General features: G+C 37.8%; 1 protein-coding gene across 1 annotated transcript in view; it reads left to right on the top strand.

The window, feature by feature from the left end:
- The window catches only part of CTNNA3 (catenin alpha 3), a 1660471-nt gene that overhangs the window by 478570 nt on the left and 1155014 nt on the right, over positions 1-26887 (top strand). The window contains exon 7 of the mRNA XM_081238023.1: positions 154-357. Coding sequence (XP_081094149.1) covers positions 154-357 — 204 coding nt within the window. The remainder of the gene's footprint in view (positions 1-153; positions 358-26887) is intronic.

Below are 26887 nucleotides of genomic sequence, written 5' to 3' on the forward strand. Positions count from 1 at the left end.
ATAGAATGATACATGAACTGGGTGAGGCAGTAAAAGCACAGTTGTCTTTATCATCACATATGAATTCCAAATGTGAAAACAAAATACTAATTATTTTTTCCTAAAAATAGAATATCATGGAGTTCTAAGCATCTAAATGTGTTTTTCCTTTAGAATTTAATTGTCTTGGATCCACTCACAGTGACTGAGGAGGAAACAAGACCATCCCTAGAGAAACGCCTCGAAGCCATTATCAGTGGGGCTGCTCTGTTGGCTGACTCTTCATGCACGAGGGATTTCCATCGGGAGCGAATTATCGCAGAATGCAATGCCATTCGCCAGGCTCTCCAGGACCTGCTTTCAGAGTACATGAAAAATGTAGGTAACTGGTTTTCCCCCACCCCATCCATTGGGTATGTGCTGAGGTTCTTTCGGTGTACAAAATCTGATAAATTACAAATGAGTACCTGATTTTACATGGATTGGCCTTTTGAGTGCATTCTGCATGGGTTGCTCCCAGAGTGCAGCAAGGAGACAGGAGTTTCTAGGGATGGAATTCAACCAGAAGGTTATTTATACATGATTGTTTTTCTTGAGACAGTATCTAATTACTAGTTGAAGAAGGCAGTCAGGATTGGGGAAAGGAAACTGGAGTTGCACGTCAAGTTAAAGGATAAAAAGAAGACAAAGAAAAGGGCAGGTTGCTCCAGATTATGTTGGTGAATAACAAAGTTGGAATTTAGATGGTATTGAGATAAAGTCAATGCTGTAGGGGTCGGGGGCCATTTTTGAAGTTGTAATTTGTATCGCTTTTAACCTTTTTCAGATGTGACAATGGCATAGATTTTTTGCAATTTTAACCATCTCTTAGGAATGCTAGAAACAATGTCTGAATTTAGACAAATGCAAAAATATTTGTTTCAAGGTCCTTTTGATATAATTTCATATATATATTTATTTATGATATATTCATTTTGTATATATATCTACATCCATCTATGGAATATCTATGACTACTCTTACATTCAAAACTTAGTTGCATTTTTAAAATAAGGAAGACATGGTCGGCTATATATTGATCATGAATACTGACTCCTTAAATAATAGAGGTAAAAAAAAGAACAATTTATAATGGGAATATTTTGTTCATCTGCTTTATTATAAATGGAATAATTCAAGAGTTATGAGGGTATATTTTGAAAATGATTAGTTACAAAGCATAACATTTTTTAGGTGTGAGATTGAAGATTTAGGATTTTTCAGTATAAGTAATTTATGTGAATAATGCAAATGTGCTAAAATTAGTGCGTTTTAGGCTTCTTCAACACATTTGCTGTATCTCCACACTCTTAATATTTGATGACTTTGGCTTCTGACCAAAAATCTCTTGCCTGTCAAGAAATCAAAGTTGTAAAGCAGATTTTATTAATAAGAGGAACATATTAGTAATGTCATGTCCTGCTTCTGAAGCTGTAATATCACAACTTTTAGCATATAATATATTTTTAAAGATTTTTAAAGAGAATTCATCAGTTACAAGAAACTCAGAAGATAATATTCTGTTGAAATTCCTTCTCCCCTGATCTGTAAACTATTAAAATTAGTAGTTTCATTTTATAGATAAAATATGGTAAAGTTATATATGTTTATTTTATCTATAAATTATAAAATTATAGATAAATTTACTTTATTAAATATAGAGAAAGTTATTCTGTTCTTTTAAATACAAACATAACAGATGCACATGCACACACTCACCCACATACATAGGCAGGGATGGCCACGTAATTGTGGAGCCCAGTGCCCAGTGTGAAATGAAAATGTAAGGCCTGTTCAAAAGCCGGGAAAAAAAGAAAGTTTTTTCCTTTTTTTTACAGTCTTGATTGACCCAAGAAAGGTTATTTTTATTTGCTATTTAATGTTTGGTTTTTTGGTTCTCTAGGGTATAGGGATAATTTTTGGAGCACGTAGACCCTCACAGATTTCTGTAGCCTTACCCCATCACCCCCACCCATCCTGCCTTGTACCAAGGGCCCCACCAGGAATGGAGGGTGGAAGCAATTGCTGGGTTGTGGAGCAGGTGGCTGAGGACCTGTCCCTTGAAGGCACTGGGAGGCAGGACTGCATGTTAAGTCTAGGGTGTATGCTTTATTGCCCCATCAGACTTCACTTATCTACACAAATTGAAAGGTAAAATTGTTAAGACTTTCAAAACTGTGATAGCAGAGCATTAAAAGCCAAACACAGGCTCCTTTCTGAGCGTGCTGCCTTTTGCCCAGTGGCAGGACGCTGAAGTTGCTCTTGTACGTAGTAAACATATACCATATAAAAATAATGGTGATTTTATGGCTTTCTTCAACTTTGGGTTAAAATCTGTTCATACAAAAAGGGTGAAGTGATGGGCACATTCTGCCCTTGGTGCAATCATTAAGAAGATGCATTGCCTCTAGAAATTTATAAAAAATAATAAAGCCAACTAAAAGTTGGTCTGCACCAGCAATTCTCAAAGTCTGTGATAATGTTTTTCATAAATTAGTTTTTTCTCTAAATCCTAAATAATTGCTGTGGTTATTGTTGAGTTTTAATAATATATGTGTATGTATGATTCAAATTAACACATTTTTATGACTATCCTTTGATAACCATTATATTCTTTATGGATTTAAACAGCAGATTCAGAATAAACAATGATGACAGTGATTGTAAAGACAGAGAACTGGAGTTACTTTAATTCTGCTATTTTATGTGATCACTTGGAATTTTAATTTAAACTTTAAAATTATAACATGAAACAGTGTGAATTGCAGGGGGTAATGTTTTTGTTAGGTAAATGTAAATTTCATACATGAAATATTTCATTCAATTTGAATAATAACTTTGAAATTTGTTTTCCTTCTGAAAATTGTCAATTGCTTTAAAGAACAAATCAGGAAAATAATGATTATCACTGAAAAATAATTTTGTCATATAGAGGATGGGGGCATTTAAAAAGTATCTAGGTATCAAATATGCTAAGTAAGGCACTGAAAATATGTATGCACTTTTGTACATTTACTGCTTTTTTTCTTAATGAGGTTTTAATCTGATGTTCAGTTTCAAGGCCCATTTGTCAAGTATACAAAACTTATTTGTGTTACTAATATCCTTCTGTTAGATATTTTGGTTTATAAAAGGTAAGTTCTGTGTTAGAAGAGTGAAGTGGAAAGACTCTTCCATCTATAATATCCAAATAATTGACATCAAAGGTAAGTAGCTTTTTTTTAGCCTGTCCAGATAATTATTTTAATTTTAATTTTTTAAGGGTAGACTTAATTGTAGGAATTCAAATATTTCTCACTTATTTAATTGATTAGATTGCACTACTCTTCATGCCTGATGGAGACTTTCTTCTTCCTTCCTCTCTCCCCCATGTTTCCTCTTCTCTCCTTCCGGCAAAGGAGTACAAACATCCCCTGAAATATCTCTCCCTCATGGCACTTTCCCCTTTATAACTCTCATTCCTGTTGGAATTCCTGTGTTACTTATCTGCCTTCTCCACTGGTCAGAGGGTCTAGGAGAGTGAGGGCTGTGTCTCTGGCCCTGCCACTGAGCCTTTCAGGTAGCAGGTGCTCAGTAATTACTATATGGATACAGGTAAATTGAATTAGCACTTGCTTCTTCTCAGTTTTTAAAATTAAAATGGCAATGTGCCTAAAGCAATTAATTTGTAATTATTTATTATATTTATATGATAACTGTGGAGAAAACGTAGGGAGGGTTAATAGTGAGAACAGGAATACAAGAAAGAGCGAGCACAGAGGTGAGAAAACTTGTTCTGTGGGTGATCTAAGAATATTTATATATTGCTTTTTCCCAGGGCATAATGTTAAGTACTCGTTGGGGAAGGCATTTTTCTTCAGGGAATGAAAGACTTATTGTCTGTGTGTGTAATGTCTGGTGACCTGCCCTCACGTTGGTGTAGAGATGAGAGCAGGAGTTAAGTTATACAGCGGTGGTTCACAGGATCAGAAACCCATTTATATATTAACATTTTATTGATAAGTACAACCTATTAATAAACAAAAATATGCATTTATATCATTATGAAAAGGCACTCGAAAAGCAGTATAATAGTTCCTTTTTATATAAAAGTGCAGAATTTTAGGCCTAATGTGACTATCTGACCAAGCCAATGAATATTGGAATTAAAAAGCAGGAACCAATCTGGAAAAACTGTGGGGTGGGTGTATTATCAGAACACATTTCCAGGTTTATTTTTACTCTAGGTTTCTATCACCAATATTGCTTCTCTATAACTGTTTCTTCAGCTTTAATAGAAGGGAATGTACTTCCCTGAAACTAGCTGAACTCAAAACTTTCTCAGTTTGCTCAAAAGTTTTAGGACAACTCTCATACTTAAGTCCTCAACTTCCTAGTTTGAGGAATGTTGTGTCTCATATGGTGGGCCTGATTTGCTTTTCAGATTAGTTTGGAGCTTTTGTTATTGACCTATGTTGATCAAGTAAATGCTTAAATATAATTCAGATGCAGTGAAGATAACCAGGAGAAGTTAAAGCAAAATTAACTCTCATCAGGATCTGTGGATCTTTTATGTGAATGTGACTTCAAGTCTTCAAATTTTGCAAGTTTATTGAGTCCAGAGCAGTTCAGTAGTGGTGGGGAATAAATGCAGTTTATGTTTTTCTCAGGCTCAGTTCACATGACCAGTTTGAGTCTAAATAACTTTACTTCCTTAAACAGATCAGCAAGTCTTGATCATTTTTTGACTGAAGCTCTAGGTTCAATAAGTTCAATGTCTTGTCACGTTAGTAAGAAATTAGCAGGATGTGAGTCCAGATGGGTCTATAACAAATAAAACAGACAACCACCTAACCATATGATCATATATGTTTGCTCTAATATTTTCATCCTAAATATACATATATATTAGTTTAAATATATGTATGTATATATATGTTTTCTATTGCTGCTGTAACAAATTATCACAAACTTAGTGGTTTAAAAACAACACAATAGGGCTTCCCTGGTGGCGCAGTGGTTTAGAGTCCGCCTGCCGATGCAGGGGACACGGGTTCGTGCCCCGGTCCAGGAAGATCCCACATGCCGCGGAGCAGCTGGGCCCGTGAGACATGGCTGCTGAGCCTGCGCGTCTGGAGCCTGTGCTCCGCAACGGGAGGGGCCACAACAGTGAGAGGCCCACATACCACAAGAAAAAAAAAACCAACACACAATAATGATTTTACAACTCTGTAAGTCAAGAGTCTGACACAGGTCTCAATGGGTTGGAAATGAAAGTGTCAGTAGGGCTGCATTCTTTTCTGGAGACTGTAGGGAGGAATCCATTTCTTTGCCTTTTCCAATTTCTGGAGGTCATCCACATTCCTTGGCTCAATGCCTTCTTCCCCCATCTTCAAAGACAGCAGTGTCACATTGTTCTAACCTTGCTTCTGTCCTCACATCTCTTTCTCTGACCACAGTCAGGAAAAATTTTCCACTTTTTAGGACTCATGTGATTAGATAGGGCCCACCAATATTATTCAGGATAATCATCCCACCTTAATTACTTGTGCAAAGTTCCTTTTGCTATGTAATGTAACCATCACAGGTTCTGGGAATTTGGATATGGGCATCTTTGGGAGGCTCATGGCCATATACATAGTACTAGTCTTTCCTAGTCTCTTCTGTGGAAGCATTATCAATCTTTATGTTTCAAATCCATTGTAGTTAGTATCCTTTACTCACTTTCTGTTCTATGACGGCAGATCACATCTATTTTACTTATTGTTTTATCCCCAGTCCTAGGCACAATGCCTAACATTTTAGAAAAGGCTAAATCGTAGTTTTGAATGAAAGAATGAATACAATTATTACATATTGTATATAGCAAGTAATGGAGAAAAAGCTTCTCCAATATTAAATGGAATGGGTTTCAAGCATCTACTAAATTTATATAATAGACTGCCTGTTGTAATAAAAGGTCTTATTTTGCAAAGGATAGGTCTCTTCTAAAAATCGATGTGAATATTCAGCAACAAAATTTTCTCATCAGTCTCTTCATTTGGATCTACCTCTCACTATGGTTTGAAACAGGATTTTTATTCATTGAAAACATATGCTCCAAGGAACATTCAGAATCAGAGAAAGTTTAACTTTTGTCTTTTAAAACTTAGAAGTATATTTTTCTAAGATATTTCAGCTGATTTTGTTATGCCTCCAGGATTGGTTAGGTCTAGTCCATCTTCTCTGATGTACAATATAGTTAAGAAATTCTTCATGTAGATGGGGTGGAACAAGTAGGCTCTCTGAAGAAGGAAGTATCTTAGAGGGAAATCAGTTATTTTTAAATGGTGGTTTCTCTATATTTGGTGAAAATAGAGTTGGAGATGGGTGGCCATCATGCTTTAGTACTAAGAATCAGCAGACATGAATTTTTTCTGGGGGTGGGTTGAAATCATGTCGATGTTAACTTTGGATGCATTGTTGAAGAGAGAGGATCTTCAGGTGATGTAGAATTATTATTGAAGTTAACACTCAGGTTGGTATTTTACTATAGGGAGATGTTAGAGGGCTGAAGGAGAGATGGCATTGCTAGAGTAAATGAGCCAGGCCTGAGCTGCATGAAAGGACCAATTGGCATTTGTAGACCTCACTTGCCCAATATTTTCTTTTGGTGTTTTATGTGAAAGCATATTGTTGGTTCTCATTATATATTTGTTGAATGAATAAAAAGCAAATGGATTGGCTTTTGTCATTCAGAGACCAATTTCATTTGTATGTCTTGGGTTTGATGTGTTCCCAGTCTTGGGGAATTATAAAGATTCAATGAAGACAACAAAGAGACGTTAGGGGGTTTTTCTTGCATATAAAGCCTCCACCTCTCTCTTGAAAATCCATTTTGAAATTAATTTCAGCCTTATTTCTCATGATGTTGGGCTGAAGCAGTTAGGATGATCTATATGCAAATGACTATTCAAATACTAGAGACAGGTTAGGATTAAAATTCTAAAAATGTACAGGCAGCTTCCACATCTATTTCCTTTTCTCCATTTCTTTGTTCATTCACTTGTTCCTTCCTTCCTTCATGGACTGCATATTAGAACTGATGCATTATTGGATCAGGTACACTGTATTAGATGCTTTACATTTTTATATTCTTAAATTTGTCAATTACACCATAGTGGTGGCTGATTTTTGAGTGGTTGATTATGTTGGAGACCATGTGTTTTAGTTTATAGATCTGAATTTTAAAGCCTCAGTTAATGAAGAAGAGGAGGAAGATAAGTAAATAGTATCCAGTACAGGTTTGTACAATATTAGATATGCCAAAATCAGAGAGATGAACCAAACTCAGACTAGAAAATGATATTGAGATTCTAAAAAAGAATGGGTATATGTATATGTATAACTGAGTCACTTTGCTGTACACCTGAAACAAACACAACATTGTAAATCAACTCTACTCCAGTAAAAGTTTTTTTAAAAAAGAACATGAGATTGAAATCTAAGAACATATAAAGGAATTATCAAAATCAATGAGACTGGAGACAGATTTTGAAGCTGGGTTATAAGAACCAAGAATTCAACAATTAGGGAGCTGAGAGAAATAATAAATGGTGGGGTGTCTGGTTAAATGGGCAAAAATTGGTTTTTTCTTCCTTGCTTTCTTTTCTTTGTGTGTTTTAAGGACTAGATAGTGGGCAGGTATCTAGTCTATCAATTGTTTTGGAAATAAGGTGGTAAAATACTATTGTTTCAGCTGCTTTGGGGTCTAATCTTATTCCTCTCCTGGGTTCCTTGGAGGACTGATTATTAAATAATTACTCTTAGTCTTTCTTAACAAGCTAAATCGTGCTAATAATGATCACTTTGGGATTTAAAAGGAGCTTATGCAGTGCTCACCAGGGAAAAGGAGGCATCTAGATTCCTCTTTTGAGGGAATGAACCTTTTCACTGATCTCTTATTTGTGATCTAATGTTCTAATTTCTCTTAAAAGTAAAAGTTAATTGAGAGAGCCCTACAGAGATGCAGGCTACATGATTACATGATTACTGAGTTAATAAGAAAAGCTAAAATAACAAAGGTAGGCAGCTATAATTATTTTTAAAAAGGGGAAGGGGGACTAGCTGGATAGAACCAGAACACAGGAGGAGAAAAAGGTAATTTGTGTAAAATAAAAATAACTAGAAATTAATAGAGGATATCCTAAAGTGGCAAGACAGTCTGTGCAGAGAACAGTAACAGGTGAAAGTCCCTAAAGGTTATATCCTATAGGCCAGAGAGCCTGAAGGCTGAGAGTCTTTTGTTTTCATCTTTTGCCTTCCAGCAGAGACAGTCATGATTTCTAATATTTGTGGGGCACGTTAGTCATTCACCTTGTGGATTGTTTCAACTGGCCCTTTCCCAGGAAATGGATTCCTTTACCCCCCAGAGTTCAGGCACTGCTCATATAGTTCTCAAAAGTTTCTGCTATGTTTTTTTTTTTTAAAACATTGGACTTTACTCAGAGTTCTTTGTTACATAAAAAGAGAAATAGGTTAAATGATAGAAATGACAGGAATAAAGTAGGAAGCAAGAGTCCTGGCATGTTGTGTTAGTTCAAACTTGGACAAAAAATAAGGGTCCTGAGCCTACTATAGTTCATAGCTAGGAGATGATATTACAATGAAGGGAAAGATTGCTATCTTAGATCAGGTACTCTGGAAATAAAGGTTAGCATGAAGGTTTATTGGAGTTTTCTCTTGGGAGTGACACATGTAAGGAAGTGAAGAAGGCAGGATTGAGCAGAGGGAGAAGGTGACTTGCAATAGAAGTCTCAGCCATCCCATGGGTAGCCCTAGAGCTGGGCTGGCACTTCCATGTCCCAAACTGAGACAGGGGAGCATCTTTTTATCCTTATAGCTGTTAGTCGTTACCTGTGGGAGCAGTGTAACCTTGGATGAGGCACTTCCCTGCAGCTGAGGGCCAGTTCCTGGAGAGGGACAGAGTTGTGAGCCATCAGAAGCTGATATTTCTAGCTTAAAATGGGATCTGAGTGAAGCACCACAGAATCCACTCTAACGGTTAATTGAAAAAATAAAATGTGTTTTTTTGGTAGGCCTTGAACAATGGGATTTTATCCTGTGCTAGCTACTATGGGCAGTATATTCGACCTTCTGTAGTATTTAATTTGCTATTGATAATGTTCAGAAAATTATTAGGGTAATCATATAATTTGTCATTCAAATCAGGATACTTTTGAGAGGTGGAGGTGAGACAAAATAATTAACAGACCTTAACTGATATACAGAAGGCATAAGTCAGGACTGTTCCAAGCAGATCGAGATATATGGTCACCTAGAAACTGCATGACTATATAAATTATAGGTAAGATAATACTTATGAAGGATTTTAAGAGGAATTTAACATATTTGTTGACAGATTTTTGTATTGACCATTAAATATAGTTAAAATATGAAGTTTGGGTTAAAATTGTATTACTGTTATTGCAATTTCTAGTCATGTAATTTTTCTAGAGACACTGTGCTAAGAACTGGTGATTTCAGAGTCTGAACAATCTCAGTCTTAGTTGTCAAGGGGAATCAGACAAATAAATAAGTGATATAGAGCACAATAAGAGCTGTAATGGTGGTCAGTGCTAAGTAAAATAATAGGGCCAAGTAGGAAGTGGTTAACTACCTTGGGGTTGAACAGGGAAGGTATCACAGAGGAGAAAGCTCTTATGCTGGCCTTTGAAGCATGGGAAGGTGGGAATTCCAGAAGCAGGTAACAGCCTGTGCAAAGACACAGAAGCAGGAATCAGCATAGTGCAGTTGGTGTAGGGAATATAAACAGTTCAGTTTGAATGAAATGAAGAGGAAAGAAGGAAAAGTGGGATATGAGACTAAGTACTAACCATTAATTTACAAATAGGTTTCTTTCAAATATTTGATTTTTCTTTGCTTTCGAAACAGGCCAATTTTCTATTTAAACCTGTCTTTCTTTCTTTTTCTTTTTTTTTTTTTTTTTGCAGTACTAGGGCCTCTCACTGCCGTGGCCTCTCCTGTTGTGGAGCACAGGCTCCGGACGCGCAGACTCAGTGGCCATGGCTCACGGGCCCAGCCGCTCCACGGCATGTGGGATCTTCCCGGACCGGGGCACAAACCCTTGTCCCCTGAATTGGCAGGCGGACTCTCAACCACTGCACCACCAGGGAAGCCCTAAACCTGTCTTTGTTTAATGCAAATCAATTATGAGTCACTGATAATATCACCTTATCAGGTTTTTCTTTATAAATCAATTTCCATTTGTGATATTGTGATTTATAATAAGAAATATATATTTGGTCTTTGTCCTGTTTCTGGCACAGAGCTTCTAAAACCCTTGGAATTTTCTAAGTGATGAGAGTAGTAAAGATGTCTTTTGTTATGTTTGAGGTAACGTTTGGACCTAAGGATGCGGCCTAGTTGCCAGGAGAACCAAGCATATAATTAGAGGATTGGAACTTTCAGTCCCACCTTCCAGAACCCCAGGGAAGGGAGAGGCGCTGGAGGCTGAGTTCAATCACCAGTTGTCAATGATTTATTCAGTGATGCCTATGTAATGAAGCCTCCATAAAAACCTAAAAGGACAGGGTTCAGAGAGCTTCTGGATTGATGAGGATGTGGGGAGTCAGGAATAGTGGTGCACCTGGAGGGGCATGGAATCTCTTCCCACATACCTTGCCCTGTGCATCTTTTCCATATGGCTGTTCTTGAGTTACAGCCTTTTATAATAAACTGGTAATCTAGTAAGTAATAGTTTCTCTGCGTCTGTGAGTGGCTCTAGCTAATTAATTGAACCTGAGGAGGGGGTAGTGTGAACCTGTGATTTATAGCCAGTTGGTCAGAAGTATAGGTAACAATCTGAACTTGTGACTGGCATTTGAAGTGGGGTGACGTGGGAGAGGCAGTTTTGTAGGACTGAACCCTTACCTGTGGAATCTGGTGCTATCTCGAGGTAGATAGTGTCAGAACTGAGTTGAATTGTAGGACAGCCAGCTGGTGTTCTGAGAATTGCTTGGATTCCCACCCCACCCTCTGTGCCCCGCCATACCCTGCCACACTGGAATTTGTACTAGAACCTTTTATTATTGAAACATATTCAATATTTCTTAATGAATTTGTAGGCAGGCTCTGAATAAAAAGTTATCATACCATTATAAGTTTAGGATCAAAGGCCAGCTTGTAGCTTTATTTCTGTGCTAAAGTAGGTTTAGCAGGGTCAGACACAGATGAGCAACTTGTGTAGTTGATTTGCCTGTCTATCGACTACACTTAATAATTAATTGGAGAAGACTGTTAGTGATCTACAAATTGCCCCACCCTATTTGGGTCCTTTTTTTAAAATCAGAAATTTTAATATGTTTTAAAGTCTTGTAACCATAATGAAAGAGTTTATTGAATTTTGACATGACTTTATTTGCTTGTTTTCTTCTGGGAGATAAATTGAAACTAGATTTGCCTTAATATTTTCCTTAGAGATAACTATCACAGTTTGTATCTGAGAAACTCAGCTAAGGTTGTTGACTGACAAAACTTTATTACTCCAAGAATTGTTTGCTTTTATGTCCCAGAGTAGCTTTTAAGTATTTCAGTTTGATATTCCTATAAACTTGAAGTAAATCTCTAGTTGTCCAAGTGGATTAGGTTATGAATATGATTCAGTGTGATGGCATGGTACCTCTTTTGCAAAATACTTTTCTTTCATTTACATATGGCAAGGATATATCTGTAAGGATTTTTATCTCCCTGTAAAAAGTTGTTTCCTATCTATGGTAGGCAGAATAATGGCCCCCAACAGACGTCTGTGCTCATCCTTGGAACTCATGCATACTTTACATGGTACAAAGGATTTTGCAGATGTGATTCAGTACAGGGATTTGTGATGGAGTGATTTTCCTGGATTAAATGGGTGGGCTCAATCTAATCAATTAAGTTTTTTTTTTTTTTTTTTTTTTTTTTTCTTTTTTGCGGTACGCGGGCCTCTCACTGTTGTGGCCTCTCCCATTGCGGAGCACAGGCTCCGGACGCGCAGGCTCAGCGGCCATGGCTCAGGGGCCTAACCGCTCCGCGGCATGTGGGATCTTCCCAGACCGGGTCACGAACCTATGTCCCCTACATCGGCAGGCAGACTCTCAGCCACTGCGCCACCAGGGAAGCCCCTCTAATCAATTAAGTTTTTAAAACCAGAGAACCTTCCTTAGCTGGATCAGAGAAAGATGTGTTGGAAAATGGAGAGATTCAAAACATGAGAGTCAGTTTGCCATTGCTGGCTGTATGGTCAGGCCACTCAAGATAGCTGTTCTCTTGCTGTCTGTACATCCCCTTTCCGACCAGTGCCTGCTTCACCTATATCTTACCCACCTGACTGACCTTCCTACATACTTATTCCAGGCCCCAGCTAGTGATTGTTTTTATCAAAGTGGTGGTGAGGGGCGTGCCTCTCTGCTGCTTTCCCTGGTAATTAATGAACCCACCTGACATCAATTCCCCTATAACTGGCAATCTGCCCTTCCCCCCACCCTCCCGCAGTGAAGACTGACGCCATGTCTTGCTGGCTGTCTGCTGCACATGGTGGGGTGTCGCTCCAGGACCTTGCTTCATACAGGTAAGCTCCCCTATCCATTAAACTATTGATGTCTCTGTTGCTAACTCCAGGCTCTTTCTTTGGTCTTGAAGCTGGGCAAGTACAGGGCTTGTAGGCCTGTGGGGTGCAGCCCAACAATTGGCAGAGTCAGATAGGAGACTGAGGAAACTCCTGTGAGCGCCGAGACTTGGGGAAATACAGGATGGGGAATGGAAAGTTACAGGGGCCTCCACTAACATGTGGGGCCCAAAAGTTGCAAGTGTAATCTCGGCATGGCTGACCACTAACATGTGGGACTCCAAAGTTGCAGGGGTAATCCTGAAAATTGCAGGGACATGTGGGGTGGCTATCTAATGGGGGGCCTTGTGGTGGCTGTCCTTGATTAATGGGGCTGCCAAGAGATCTGGAGAACAGTAGCCTCTAAAGGCTCTGCTGTTGTATCAAAATGAGCCTTCTGTAATTGGTTAAGCTAGCTTTCTAAAGGAATTGTGCTTTTGAGTTGTAAATAATCTACCTGGCCTCTCTGGACTTTAATCTTCCATGATCTCTAGAAGTATAGGAGAAAAAAGAGCTTTTAGATAAACTCTATACAAATACTTATGTTTTGGGAATGTCTATCTAAAGTAGTCCCTCCATATTTTGGTAACTTGAAACTAAAGTTGAAAGAAGAGAATTCATGGGTCATTTCAAATAGGATAAAATATTGGAACATTACTTGCTAGGAGGGTCTAAGTTTATCTACGTCTACCTGCTTAAGAGGGGAAGACTAAAGCATTGTTTTCCAATCAGGAAATGCACAATTACTTGCTTCTTGGTTTTTGCCAGAGATTAAGGTTTTCAAGGGTTAAGATTATAATTAGTCATAATTCTTGTAACCAAGTTTCTTTATGGATTACATTGTGATCAGGTGTTTAACTGCGCCTTTTAAAGTTTTTGTCATTTATAGACAGTTATTGTTTTATTCTGATGCTTTTTTGCAAAAGTGCTTCATCTTCAAGAAGATGCATAGGAAGGACTTTTTGAGAAGTACAGGTCTCTGATAAATTTCAGGTCATACCACTGAACTGGGTAAGAAATTAAAGAATCCTAATGGAAAACCTGATGGCTTCATGAAAAGTTAACAAAAGGATTGGTTACTGAGTGAACTGGTGGATATGCTTATAATGTTTATGGGGTTTGTCTGGAATGTCACTGGTTTTGATATGTGTTTTCCAGGTAGAGGGAAGCCCTTCTGCTCAAATTAGTTATGACACACAGCAATTCGGTAAACTACACCTGTGGGTAGAATTGAAGCATTTTTTTCTTTTCTCTCTTCCTTGTTCCTCCAGAAATTGGAGACTCTTGGGCTCTGAGCAGCCTTAGCAGGTGAATGGGAAAGACTGTCTCCTGTCATGTGCAGGAATCTTGATATTTTGGGGACCTCTAGAAGAGAGAAATCCACTGGGGTGGAGCCTGATAGCAAGCCTTTGGCATGGCTTTCCTGTCCTTGAGAGGCCTTTTGAGAATTCAGTCTGACACACCTGAGGAGTTCCACCACGGTCAATTTGGAGGAGCCTGTATGGTCAATTGACCAGACTTGTTTTGCAAACAAATTAGTCTTGATTTGACTTGTTTGGTGGAGATGAGGGTAATTTTAGAGAGAACAATATTATGTTTCAGTGGATGTTAAATTCTAGTTCTATTAATTGAGGTCTGTATTTATGAAAGTTACTGTGTTAGTCATACTTTTGCCCTCATATTCTGGATAGAAAGAAAATTATCTAGTGAAATGGTCACAGAGTATAATGACTCATGAAATGTCACACTGCTTGCTTTAAGTCTGCTGCTAAAAGCACATGTACTATGCTTGTATGGCAATTGGGTATAAGTGATAAAATGTACAGCCTATAAAGTGTTTCCCCATTAATATACCTCTCAGCATATTCACAAGATCTGAGTAGTTTTCCCCCAATGCGAACGACTAGGAAAATATAAAGGAGGCCTATCTTGGACTATGGATCATGAGGGACATGATCTGAACCTGGGGTAGGAGCCAGCACCGCAGAATTGATGGATATTTTGATCATCAATGCTTTTCTGTTGAACGATTTGCAGTCAAAGGGGGAAATGATGGAAAAATCTGCATATACTGAGGTATGGGGAAGTCATTCTGGCTTATACATGGTTTAACTTAAACTTTACTGACCAGAGCAGCCTGTTTTGTGGCCTTTCAGAAATGCATTGTACTTATGCTTTGGCCATTAAGGAAGGGAATGCATTTGAAGGTCAAATGGAGTAGCTGTAGTTTGGACATCCAAGGTAAAACTAGGTGGCCATTGTATATGTGATTTTGGACATGTTCTTGTATTACAGAAAACTTGAGTTTTCTGAAACTGCACTGCAGACCAGGACAGAAACCACGGGCAGGTGTGGTATTATCTCTGAATGTGGTTACCGCTTGTATTTTCCTTAACTGTCATGATCTCCCCTATGTAGTGCCTGTTAGTTGTCTTGCGTTTCCTCCCTATGAGGGAGGAAATCTATTTGAGGAATGAGCTGCAACACTGGCCTCATGAGCCTCAAATGAGTCTAATTGCTGGGTCTACAGCGAGATGTTGTGCTCACCTCCTCTGAACTTCCATGAGAAATCAACCCAGCTAACGTGACTAGGTGGGGACTACTGACAATGGGGGGAAAGGAGTCACCATCTTCCAGTCCCATATGCTAATATGTCAGAAGGCCCCCCCCATTGGTAAATGGTACTGTACAACTGCCTGCCCATGAGCCCCCTGGGCTATGCTGTGTGGAGTGGAATAGGCTGGCTTCTGGACACACAAGTCCAACTAATGGGATTAACTTTGTCATTTGGAAGGACCTAATGGGTTCACCCCTAATGTCACTCAACTTAACATGGGGTGGCAGACCTGTACTGTGACTGCTGAGTCATGACTAGGCCAGGGCTTGCCCCTCCTTGGGGGTGGCTCTGGGTTTGTGAAAATCAGGGATGGCCTGTCTGTATTGTATTTGTGGTATATGGTTGCAGTGTCCCTCTACATACCTGACCCCAGGGATATTGTGGAAGAGGAGCCGGCCAAGATTGTAAGGGTCATGCAGGGTATGTAAGGGTGGAGTGTATGGCCAGGCCACTCAAGATGGCTGTTCTCTTGCTCTCTGTACATCCCCTGCCTGACCAGTGCCTGTTTCACGTATATCTTACCCACATGACTGACCTTCCAGGTGAAATAAATTCTAGTTTAACATACTTCCAGGTCCCAGCTAGTGATTGTTCTTATCAAAGGGGTGGTGAGGCGTGTGCCCCTCTGCTGGCAATAAGCCCATCTGACATCAATTCCCCAATAACTGGGAATCTCCCCTTCCCCTGGGAGTGAAGACTGCTGCCATGTCCTGCACCGCACACAGTGGGGTGTCACTCCAGGACCTTGTTTCAGATGGGTAAGCTCCCCCGTCCATTAAACTATTGATGACTCTGTTGCTGACTCCCGGCTCTTTCTTCTCTCTTGAAGCTGGGCAAGCACAGGGCTTGTAGGCCTGTGGGGTGCAGCCCAACACAGGCTTTAAAGTTGGAGGAAGGGGGACATGAGCCAAGGGTGGCTTCTAAACCTGGAAATGGCCCTCAGCTGACATCTGGCAAAAAACAGGGATCTCAGTCCTACAATTGCAAGGAACTGCATCTTCCATTAACCCAAATGTTCAAGTAAGCAGATTCTCCACTAGAGCCTCCTGAAAGGAACATGGCCTTGCTGACACCTTGATTTTAGTCCAGTTTTATACTTCTGGCTTATATAACTGTAAGGTAATAAGTTGGTGTTAAGTCACTAAATTTGAGGTAATTTGTTACAGCAGCAATAGAAAATTAATACATGATCTTAATCAGGGGTCATACAGAGATACTATGTCAGCAACTTTGAAATCTTATGTGAAACGAATTGCTGCCATTATATACTAAACATATAGGTATATTAAATATGAACCATGTATAAATCTCAGGAAAGGAAATCAGTTTCATAGAAATACCAAACTACTGATTTTGAATGTGCTTGTGTATCTCACATAGGATTTAGCATGAAGTAATTAAAATGCCTGAAAATCATTTAATGGTGTAAACACCATGAACTGCTGTGGTGCTACACAATGGAAAATATGATTTAGTTTATTTCCTGAGCCAGTACTTCAATGGAAATATTATGCAAACTAGAATAATATGTGAATCCAATATAATTAAAAACTTTCTAGTAGCCACGTAAGTAAAAGAAACAGGTGAAATTAATTTGAATAATGTATTTTTAGTTCAGTATATGCCAAATATCATTTCAACATATAATCAACATAAACATTATCAGTGAGATAGTTTACATTCCTTTTTAGTACTAAATCCTTGAAATCTGGTATGTATTTTATATTTATAGTACATCTAGATTAGCACACTTTAAGTGTTCAATAGCCACATGTGGCTATGATATTGGACAGAACAGCTCTATACAGAAAAGTATTCTCCACTACAGAGTTTCTGATACTTAACCACCTCCATGTTTCTGCAGCTTTAATAATGCTACTACTGTTAGGAAAGGTAACAAAAGAAAAAAGACACAGAACACTTAGGGAGACTAAGAGCTACCACACCATGCTGTCATTTCTGTGTTAACCAGTAAAGTAGGCAACTGGCATCTTATAGTAGCATATTCAAAACTTTCCATATGTGGTAGATTATATTTTCCCCAAATAAACACAATAGTATCTCCCATTTTGCATATTCTTTGGTATGACTTTGTCTTTCCTCCATCATTAGTTGGAGTTTAATACCCTTCTTCTTGAAACTGGGCTTACCTTAATGACATGACCAATTAAATGTGACATAAGTAACGTTGTGGAACTTCTGAGGCTATGTCACAAAAAGCCTTGCCTTTCAGAGTCCAACTAAGCCTCTTGGAATGCTTAATCTTGGAAACTCCCTCTCAGAATGCAGCTGCTATACCATAGGAAGCCCAGCCCACCTGGAGAGGTCACAACCAGGTAGGCGATCTGGTCTATAGCCTCAGCTGAGTTCCCAGATCAACAGCCAGTCCTGTGACTGTACCATCTTGGATGTCTAGACCATTCAGAACTTCCTATGGCTGCAGCTGAAACTTGACTGCAGCTGCATTGAGACCTGATGTGTGAAATCCTGGCCAAGCCCAGTCAAACCTCAGACCATGAGAGAGAATAAAGAGTTGTTGCTTTTAGCTGCTAGGTTTGGGAATGTCTTCTCGCACAGAAATAGATGATACTCTGAATACTACAGAATTTGATTGGCAAAGACTTTATTTTGAGAAAAGCATAAAGAATCAAAACTGCTCTAACACCAAATGTGAGGAACTGCCTAGAAGGTACAGAGGATGAGTCAGACTGTCCCCTTAGCCATAGTGGTCAAGGGTTCTTAACAACAGCTTTGTAAGGAGGAAGATAAAAACTGATATAGTACAAAGTATAGATTTAGTAAATCTCCACAAATCTTTAATATTAAGTCCTGTTTTAAAAATAAAACCACTAAAGGTATCCTCATAACAGATCTGAAGTGGGTAAAACTTACCTGTTAGAAGTCAAGATTATAGTGCCCAATGTGAAAACAAAACAAAAACCTAGGTAAGTGACCTTTTGCAGAATTTCATTTTAACAAGGCTTATTTGTGACTGGGTGCATTTTTGCTATAATGATGTATATAATTGCATTTAAGAAGTGACTTTGAAACTTTTCCAGGTGATCCACAATTGATATTCCCAAAATGTGCATGATGATCACCTGCTTTCTTCAGTGACATTGAATCAGAATCACTGAATACTGAGTGATTATATAATTTATGCTAGAGAACTGTCACAGGCAAATGTTTATTCAACCTCTTGTGGTTACTAAGTCTGCCTTCCTTCTTGGGAATTTTAAGCATAGTAGCAGGGGCTCAGAGAAAGAAATATGCAAACCTCCACAAAGTTGGCAGTACTGTAAGTATGGCAGTTGGCTTACAACTGGGGAGAGAAAAATAATTCTTTGGTTTGGTGCATAGCAGAGATATGATAATCACTGTTTATGATAATCATGTTGTCTTTTGTAAAAACAGAAGCTCTTTCTAATTTTATAGCTCCTTTAGAAAAATTGGCTGCTCATTTTATCTTGTTTCTGACCTTTATATAAAAGCCTAGAAGCTTGTATGGTAGAACTAACTGAATCTACTTGATGGTTACTTTTATATTGAGCTGTTTAGACAGTATGGGGAAACCCACCCATCTTCTATCAATTTGGGGTTATTACAGTGTTCCAGGAATGCCTCCCAAAGACTTGAAATGAAGATTAAAAAAAACCCTTTTATTTGGCAATAATTATAAATTGAAAGGAAATTGCAAAGATAGTCCAGAGAGTTTCTGTGTACCCTCTGCCCAGTTTCCCATACAGGTAGTATCTTATGTAACTGTAGTGTATCAACCCTTCACCACAACCCCCAGCATCCCACTATCCCTAACCCCTGCAAATACTAATCTGTTCTCCATTTCTATCGTTTTATCTTTTCTAAAATGTTTTATAAATGGAATCATACAGTATGTGATCTTTTGAGACTAGCTTTTTTCACTTACCCTGATGCCCTAGAAATCCATCCAAGTTGCATGTATTGATAGTTTATTCTTATACCCATGGTATGAATATACCACAGTTTATTTTGCTATTCAGCTACTGTAGGACATTTTTCTTGTTAACCAGTTTTGGGCTATTACAAACAAAGTTTCTATGAGAAGTTGTGTACAGGATTTTGTGTGGACATAAGTTTTCACTTTTTCTGAGATAAGTGCCAAGTGTGATTACTGGGTCATAATGGTAAATGAATGTTTAGTTTTTCAGAAACTCCCAAACTATTTTCCAGAGGGGCTGTATTATTTTACACTTTCACCTATGAAGGGTGTAGTTATTCTGCACCCTGACCAGCACGTGGTATATTTAATATTTTTATGTTAGTTGTTCTAACAGATGTGTACTCATTGAACATCATGGTTTTAATTTGTGTTTCCCTAATGGCTAGAGACATCAAACATCTTTTCATATGCTTATTTGCTACCTGCGTATACTATTCAGTGAAATGGTTCATCATGGGTTTTTTTTGCCTATTTTTAAGTTGGATTGTTTGTATTTTACTGTTATTTTTGAGAGTTCTTTATGTATCCTAGAGAAATTTTTCAGATACGGGGTTTGCAAATGTTTTCTTGCCGTCTGTAGCTGATAAAGGCAATTTTATCAGTTTTTTCTTTTATGTATTGTAGTTCTGGTGTCTAAGAACTGTTCACCCAATTCTAGGTCCCAAAGATTTTCTTTAAAAGTTTTATAATTTTATGTTTTAAATTTACATTTTACATTTATGATACATTTTGAGTTACTTTTTTTATGAAGTATGCGATTTTTCTCAAGGTTAGTTTTTTGCCTGTTGATATCCAAATACTCTAGCACTATTTGTTGAAATGGATTACCTTCCTCCATCCAGTTACTTCTGCATCTTTGTCAATTCTATGCTACTGAACTATTCGTCTATCTGTTGGTTAATACTACAGAGTATTGATTACTATAGTTTTATAGTTAGTCTTGAAATTGCTTACGTAATCCCAGAAGTGGGATTGCTGGGTCATATGGTAATTCTATTTTTAGTTTTTTAAGGAACCTCCATACTGTTCTCCATAGTGTCTGTATCAATTTACATTCCCACCAACAGTGCATGAGGGTTCCCTTTTCTCCACACCCTCTCCAGCATTTATTGTTTGTAGATTTTTTGATGGCCATTCTGACTGGTATGAGGTAGTACCTGGTTGTAGTTTTGATTTGCATTTCTCTAATAATTAGTGATGTTGAGCATCTTTTCATGTGTTTCTTGGCCATCTGTATGTTTTCTTTGGAGAAATGTCTATTTGGGTCTGCCCATATTTTGATTGGGTTTTTTGTTTTTTTAATATTGAATTGTATGTGTTGTTTATATACTGTGAATATTAATCCCTTTCCGGTCATATCATTTGCAAATATTTTCTCCCATTTTGTAGGTTGTCTTTTTGTTGATAGTTTCCTTTGCTGTGCAAAGATTTTAAGTTTTATTAGGTCCCATTTTTAAATTTTTACTTTTTTTTTGCTTTAGGAGATATATCCAAAAAAATATTGCTACAGTTTATATCATAGCATGTTCTGCCTCTGTTCTTTTCTATGAGTTTTATGGTTTCAAGTCTTACATTTAGGTCTTTAATCCATTTTGAGCTTATTTTTGTATGTGGTGTGAGGAAATGTTCTAATCTCATTATTTTACATGTAGCTGTCCAGTTTTCCAAGTACTCTTTTTGAAGAGACTGTCTTTTCTCCATTGTATATCCTTGCCTCTTTTGTTGCACATTAATTGACATGGGTTTTCTGGGATCTCTGTTCTGTTCCATTAATCTATGTGTCTGTTTTTGTGCCAGTACCATGCTTTTTTTTGATTACTGTAGCTTTTTAATGTAGCCTGAAGTCTGGGAAGGAGATACCCCAGCTTTGTTATTTTTTCTCAAGATTGCTTTGGCAATTTGATGTCTTTTGTGGTTCCACATGAATTTTAGGATTATTTGTTCTAGTTCTGTGAAAATGTCATGGGTATTTTGATAGGGATTGCACTGAATATGTAGATTGCTTTGGGTAGTATAGCCATTTTAACAATATTAATTATTCCAATCAAAGAACATTGGATATCCTTCCATTTCTTTGTATCATCTTCAGTTTCCTTCATCATTTTTTTATAGTTTTCAGAGTATAGATCTTTCTTAGTTGAGTTTATTCCTAGGTATTTTATTCTTTTTGATGTGATTTTAAATGGAATTTATTTTCTTTCTCTGATACTTCAATATTAGTGTATAGAAAAGTAACAGATTTCTGTATATAAATATTGTATCCTGCAACTTTGCTGAATTCATTTGTTAGTTTTAATAATTTTGGGGTGGAAACTTTAGTGTTTTCTATATAAAGTATCATATCATCTGCAAATAGTGACAGTTTTACTTCTTCCCTTCCAATTTGGATGCCTTTTACTTCTTTTCTTGTCTGATTGCTGTGGCTAGGACTTTTGATACTATGTTAAGTAGAAGTGATGAGAGTGGGCATTCCTGTCTTGTTGCTGAATTTAGAGGAAATGCTTTCAACTTTTCACTGTTGAGTATGTTCTTACTTGTGGGTTTGTCATAACTGGCCTTTATTATGTTGAGATATGTTCCTTCTATACCCACCTTGATCAGATGTTTTTTCTGAATTACTGATCTTGTGATTTTTATCCTTCTTTTTGTTCATGTGGTGCGTCACATTGATTGACTTGTGAATATTGAACCATCCTTGTGTCCCTGGAATAAATCCAATTTGATCATGGTGTATGATCCTTTTTTATATTTTGTTGGATTTGGTTTGCTAATATTTTGTTGAGGGATTTTGTATCTATATTCATCAGAGATATTGACCTGTAATTTTCCCATTTTTATAGTATCTTTGTCTGGTTTTGGTGTCAGGGTAATGGTGGCCTTGTAGAATGAATTTGGAAGTGTTATGCCCTCTTCAGTTTTTTGAAATAGCTTGAGAAGGATAGTTATTCGTTCTTCTTTATATGTTTGGTAGAATTCCTCTGCGAAGCCATCCAGTCCTGGCTTTTGTTTGTGGGTAGTTTTTTAAAATTATAAATTCAATTTTACTGTTAGTGATCAGTCTGTTCAAATTGTCTTTTTTTTCTTGATTCAGTCTTGACAGGTTGTATGCTTCTGAAAATTTGTACATTTATTTTAGGTTGTCCAATTTGTTGGACATATAACTATAGTATTTTCTATAAATTTTAGTTTCTCTGTGGTACCAGTTTTTGTTTTTCCTCTTTTCTTTCTTATTTTGCTTATATGGATCCTCTCTCTTTTCTCTTTGATGAGCCTAGCTAAGGGTTTATCAATTTTGTTCATCTTTTCAAAAAACCAGCTCTTGGTTTCATTGATATTTTGTATTGTTTTCTTTTTCTTTTTTGGTCTCTGTTTTATTTATTTCTTCCCTGATCTTTATTATTTCCTTCTGTCTGTTCACTTTGGGCTTTGTTTGTTCTCCTTTTTCTCCTTCCTTTAGATGGTAGGTAAGGTTGTTTATTTGATTTTTTTCTTGTTTTTTGGGGGTAGGCCTGTATTGCTATAAACTTCCCTCTGAAATGCTTTTGCTGCATCCCATGGATTTTGAAAAGTTGTTTTTCCATTTTCATTTGTCTCAGGGTATTTTCTAGTTTCTTCTTTGATTTCTTCATTGACCCATTGGTTTTTTAGTAGCATGTTGTTTAGTCTCCATGTGTTTGTGCTTTTCCCATTTTATTTCTGTAATTGATTTCTAATTTTATACAGTGTGGTCAGAAAAAAATGATTGATATGCTTTCTATCTTCTTAAATTTGTTGAGACTTATTTTGTGGCCTAGGACACGATCTATCCTGAAGATAGATCTTGAACTTGAGAAGAATGTGTATTCTTCTGTTTTTGGATGGAATGTCCTATAGATGTCTATTAAGTCCAACTGGTCTAATGTGTCATTTAAGACCACTGTTGCCTTTGATTTTCTGTCTGGATGATCTAGCCATTGATGTCAGTGGAATGTTAAAGTTCCCTACTGTTATTGTATGATTGCCAATTTCTCCCTTTATGTCTGTTGATATTTACTTTATATATTTAGGTGCTCTTGTATTGGGTGCATGTATGTTAACAAGTGTAATGTCCTCTCATTGATCCCTTTATCATTATATAACGCCCTCTTTATCTCTTGTTATAGCCTTTGTTTTAACGTCTTTTGTTTGTATGAGTATTGCTACCCTTGCTTTCTTGTCGTTTCTGTTTGCATGAAATATCTTTTTCCATCCCCTTACTTTCAGTCTCTGTGTATCTTAAGCTCTGAAGTGACATAGGCAGTATATAGAAGGGTCTTGTTTTTTATACAATAGCCACCTTATGTCTTTTGATTGGAGTATTTAGTCCATTGATATTTAAATTAATTATTGGTAGGCATGTACTTATTGCCATTTTATTACTTGTTTTCCAGTTGTTTTTGTAGTTCTTCTGTTCATTTTTCCTTTTTTTTTTTTGTTTCCTTGTGGTTTGTTGATTTTCTTTAGTAGTATGCTTGTGTTCCTTTTTAGTTTCTGTGTACCTATTGCAGGGTTTGATTTGTGGTTACTGTGGGGTTCATATATATGTTGATGGATAACTATATCTACTTTTTTTTAACCTTGTAGTCATTTAAGTTCAAACGTATTCTAAGCAATGTACATTTTTTGCTCTCTTCCCCCACATTTTGTGTTTTTGATGTCATATTTTACATCTTCATGCTTATCCGTTAACTGTTTATTGTAGTTGTGGTTGCTTTTATTGTAGTTATATTTGCTTTTACAATTTTTTGTCTTTTAGTCTTTGTTCTGTGGTTGATTCTCAGTCCTTAGTATATAATTGCCTTTCCTATTGGGATTTTCCCTTTCCTATAGATTCTACTTTGAGAATACTCTTTAACATTTCTTTTATGGTAGATTTAGTATTGATGAACTCTTTTAGTTTTTCTTGTCTGAGAAGTTCTTTGTGACTCTTAGTCTAAATGATAATCCTGCTGGGTAGAGTATCCTACACTGCAGGTTTTTCCCTTTCGGTATTTTGAGTATACCATGCCACTCCCTTCTGGCCTGCAAAGTTTCTGCAGAGAAATCAGCTAATAGCCTTATGGGGGTTCCATTATATATGATCTTTTGTTTTTCTTTTGCTGCTTTTAGAATTCTCTCTTTAACTTTTGTGATTTTAATTATGATATGTATTGATGTGAATCTGTTTGGATTCATCTTGTTTGGGACCCTCTGTGCTTCATTTACCTTGATATCTGTATCCTTCTTTGGGTTTGGGGAGTTTTCAGTGATAATTTCAAGTATGTTTCTCATCCCCTTCTCTGTCTCTTCTCCTTCTGGGACCCTGTAATGTGGATGTTGGTATGCTTAGTGTTTTCTCAGAGATTTCTTAAGTTGTTTTCATTTTTTTAAAATTTGTTTTTCTTCTTACTACTCTGATTGGTGATTACCATTATTCTATCTTCCAGATCACTTATGCATTTTTATGTGTCACTTAGTCTGCTATTCATTCCTTCTAGTGTTTTTTATTTCAGCTTTTGAATTATTCATTCATTAGCCTTTTTTGTATTTTCTAGTTCCTTGTTAAAGTCTTCTCTATGTATGTATATCAATTCTTTCCCCGAAGTCAGTTAACATTTTTATTACCAATGCTTTGAATTCTTTATCTGATAAATTGTTTATTTTTGTTTCATTAGTTATTTTTTCAGAGGTTTTCTCTTTACTCTTTCAATTGAGAGTAGCTCCTCTGCCTTTTTATTTTGCTTAACTTAGTCTCTATGAATTTAGGTGAAACAGTTACCTTTCACAGTGTTGAAGGTGTTATCCTATGTGGGAGCTTCCCTTACAGATTGTGTGCACCCAGTGCCTTTGGTGAGAGAGCTGGATTTCACATGGATGCAAGTTATATCTTTCTTCAGGGTATGCTGGTAGCTCTCACCTTGGTAGGGGAAGGAGCTGGAGATGGAGGGGCTAGAGCTGGTGCCAGGTGTGCAGTGGAGCTACCCCTCTGCTCAGTGGCCATAACTGCTGTCTTGGGGACTGGGGCCTGATCCCAAGTTGTTGGAGAAGAAGCCCTGAGTGTTGGGCCTCACCTGTCTCTGTTCCCTTTAAGTGTGTTCTTCCGTCTCCCTGTACTGGGAACCTTGCCCCAACCAGGGTGGGTGGGGGTGGTCGTCAAACAAGTGGACCTAGGTGGGCTCTTGGCTTGTGTTGCACATGGACAGAGGTCTGATGTGCTGCCTGTGCAGGTGCCCATGGCTCCTCTCAGACGCAGCCTCGAGTGTGAGTCCCCTTTTTTCCTCACAGCTGATCACTGCCCCCAGCCTCTGCTGTCCCTGCCCTTTTGTGGAATAGCTATGCAGGGCAGGCGGGGCCTGTGTGGCCTCAGTGTGTATCAGGACGTGAACTGTGGTGGAGCAGCTTCTGTTAGAAATCTGGACTTCTTCTTAGATACTTTTTGAGTAAACACCAACAATGGTCACTGCTGCCCCACCCAGGCTCCACCCTGGGACCAGGTTGCCTCCCCATCCCATGGTCGAGTCATTTCCCCAGTCTTGGAGGCCCCAGATCCATTGTCGTGCTGTGACATGAAGTGAGCAGGGCTGGAGTATTTGCTTGGCTTGGGCTGGGTTGCATGGTGAGGCAGTGTCATGGGAAACCTGGCAGTTGCTGGAGCAAACTTCTCTATGCCCTGCCTCTGGGGCAAGCTTGCACATGCATGCACCTCATGAGTGGAGTCCAGGTTTCCCACAGCCTTTCTATTAGTCACAGTGGTCCTTCAACCAGCTAAGAGGCCTTATCTCCCCTTCAAGGGACCCTAGGACTGGGGTATCCAATCTGTGGCTCCATCTGCTCACTCCCCCAGGTGGTGTCTGCCAGTGTAATATCCCTTTTCCTCTGAGTCCCTTTCCCCAGACACAGGTCCCAACCTGGTTGCTTTTCTTGCCTTCCTCCCTGATGACGTGTGTATCTTTCTCACAGTGTTGGTTGTACAGGAGTCCTTTTGCCAGATTCTAGTTTTCATTGAGAATTGTTCCATATTTAGATGTATTTTTGCTCTGGTTGTGGGAGGAGGTGAGCTCCACGTCCTCTTACTTTGCCATCTTGATCCAAAGCCCTCTATTTCTTCCTTTTAAAGCTGTTTGCCTTTTATTTCTTTTTTACGCCTCACTGCACTGGCTAGAACTTCTAACCTTATGTTGAATAAGAGTGGGGAGAGCTGATATCCTTGCCTTCTTGAGGATCTTAGGATGAAAGCATTCAGTCTTTTAAGTATGATGATAGCTTTAATTTTTTTTTTAGATTAAAAGAAGATATTGAAGTTGCCCTCTATTCCTACTTTTCTGAGTTTTTATCATGAATAGATAAGTGTTGAATTTTGTCAAAAATATGCCTTTTCTGCATCAATTGACATGATCATGTGATTTTTCTTCTGTAGCCTAGTAATATGGTGGATTACATTAATTGATTTTCAAATATCAAACTAGCCTTGCATTTCTGGAATAAACCTTTCCTGATCATGGTGTATAATTTTTCTATGTCACTGAATTCTGTTTATTAATATTTTTGTTAGGAATACTTATGCCTATATTGATAAAGCATATGAACTTTTGATTCTGGGCATGCTGTCTCAATCTATATCTAATCACCTGAGGAATAATACTTATCCCATATC

This window comes from Mesoplodon bidens, assembly GCF_964165515.1.
Source record: "Mesoplodon bidens genome assembly, chromosome: 1".
Classification (NCBI taxonomy): domain Eukaryota; kingdom Metazoa; phylum Chordata; class Mammalia; order Artiodactyla; family Ziphiidae; genus Mesoplodon; species Mesoplodon bidens.